This window comes from Anneissia japonica, unplaced genomic scaffold (assembly GCF_011630105.1).
Source record: "Anneissia japonica isolate Jap-2015-1 unplaced genomic scaffold, ASM1163010v1 scaffold46509_len769_cov211, whole genome shotgun sequence".
NCBI lineage: Eukaryota > Metazoa > Echinodermata > Crinoidea > Comatulida > Comatulidae > Anneissia > Anneissia japonica.
The window spans coordinates 1-769 of record NW_022738263.1 but is presented as its reverse complement, the minus strand read 5'-3'; the positions used below and the strand labels follow the sequence as shown (position 1 = coordinate 769).

Sequence of the window (769 nt, the reverse complement as noted above, 5' to 3'; positions counted from 1 at the left end):
GAGCGATATTGACATCAACAACAGAATGTATGGTGTCCATACAGACAATAAAATCAACTGTGCCTGGAACGAATCCCTGACTAACTAGATCCTTTTCGATGTCAAGTTGCTGATATTTGACAAATGGGTACTCTTCAAGTGTACCTTCTGCGTGCATAAAGAAAGTAACACTCAAGTCTGTAAAAATATACTCAAGTCGTCTGTCTTCTCCATACTTCTTTAACGGCTCGAGTACATACTGAGCGAGTCCTCCCATACGACCTCCAATCTCAAGAACCCGCACGACTTCTTTCTTCTCCAGTGCCTTTTTAACAGCTCTTTCAATAACATCGGTGCCTGCCTTGTAGAAAAGTCTAGTGGTCAATGAATCCATGAAATAGCTTGGTAAGCATTCTGGTCGGAACAGAAGCTTGACAGCACTTCCTGGGTCCGGCAGAGTTTTTGTGAAGTTATCGCCCAAATTTCGTATCATTCCAATTTCATGTTCGAATTCAGGTACTATTTCCTTGAGCTCGTCTAGTTTTCCATGAAGCTCTTCAAATGGAATATCCTCCGCCGAAATATCTCCTGCAATGGCTCTTAAGCGCTCGGCGTAAAGAGGATGCACTTTGTAAGTTGATTTGTCGACGGTCCTCAGGCCATTACGTATATAAGATGCACATATAGACCGAATTAAAGGCGCACATTGTTCTGCCCTTTTGATAGCATCTGATTCAACTGAATGTAATTTTCTCTGTTCAATTTCGTCAAATACTTCATTAAGTAGAGT

At 41.6% G+C, this 769-nt stretch overlaps 1 protein-coding gene across 1 annotated transcript; it reads right to left on the bottom strand.

The window, feature by feature from the left end:
• Positions 1-4: 4 nt before the first annotated feature.
• LOC117117515 (methyltransferase calH-like) lies at positions 5-727 on the bottom strand (the record flags this gene model as incomplete). The annotated part of the gene is made up of 1 exon (XM_033261820.1): positions 5-727. A coding segment is annotated over exon 1 (468 nt), but the record flags the coding sequence as incomplete, so codon positions are not given.
• Between the last annotated feature and the right edge of the window lie 42 nt (positions 728-769).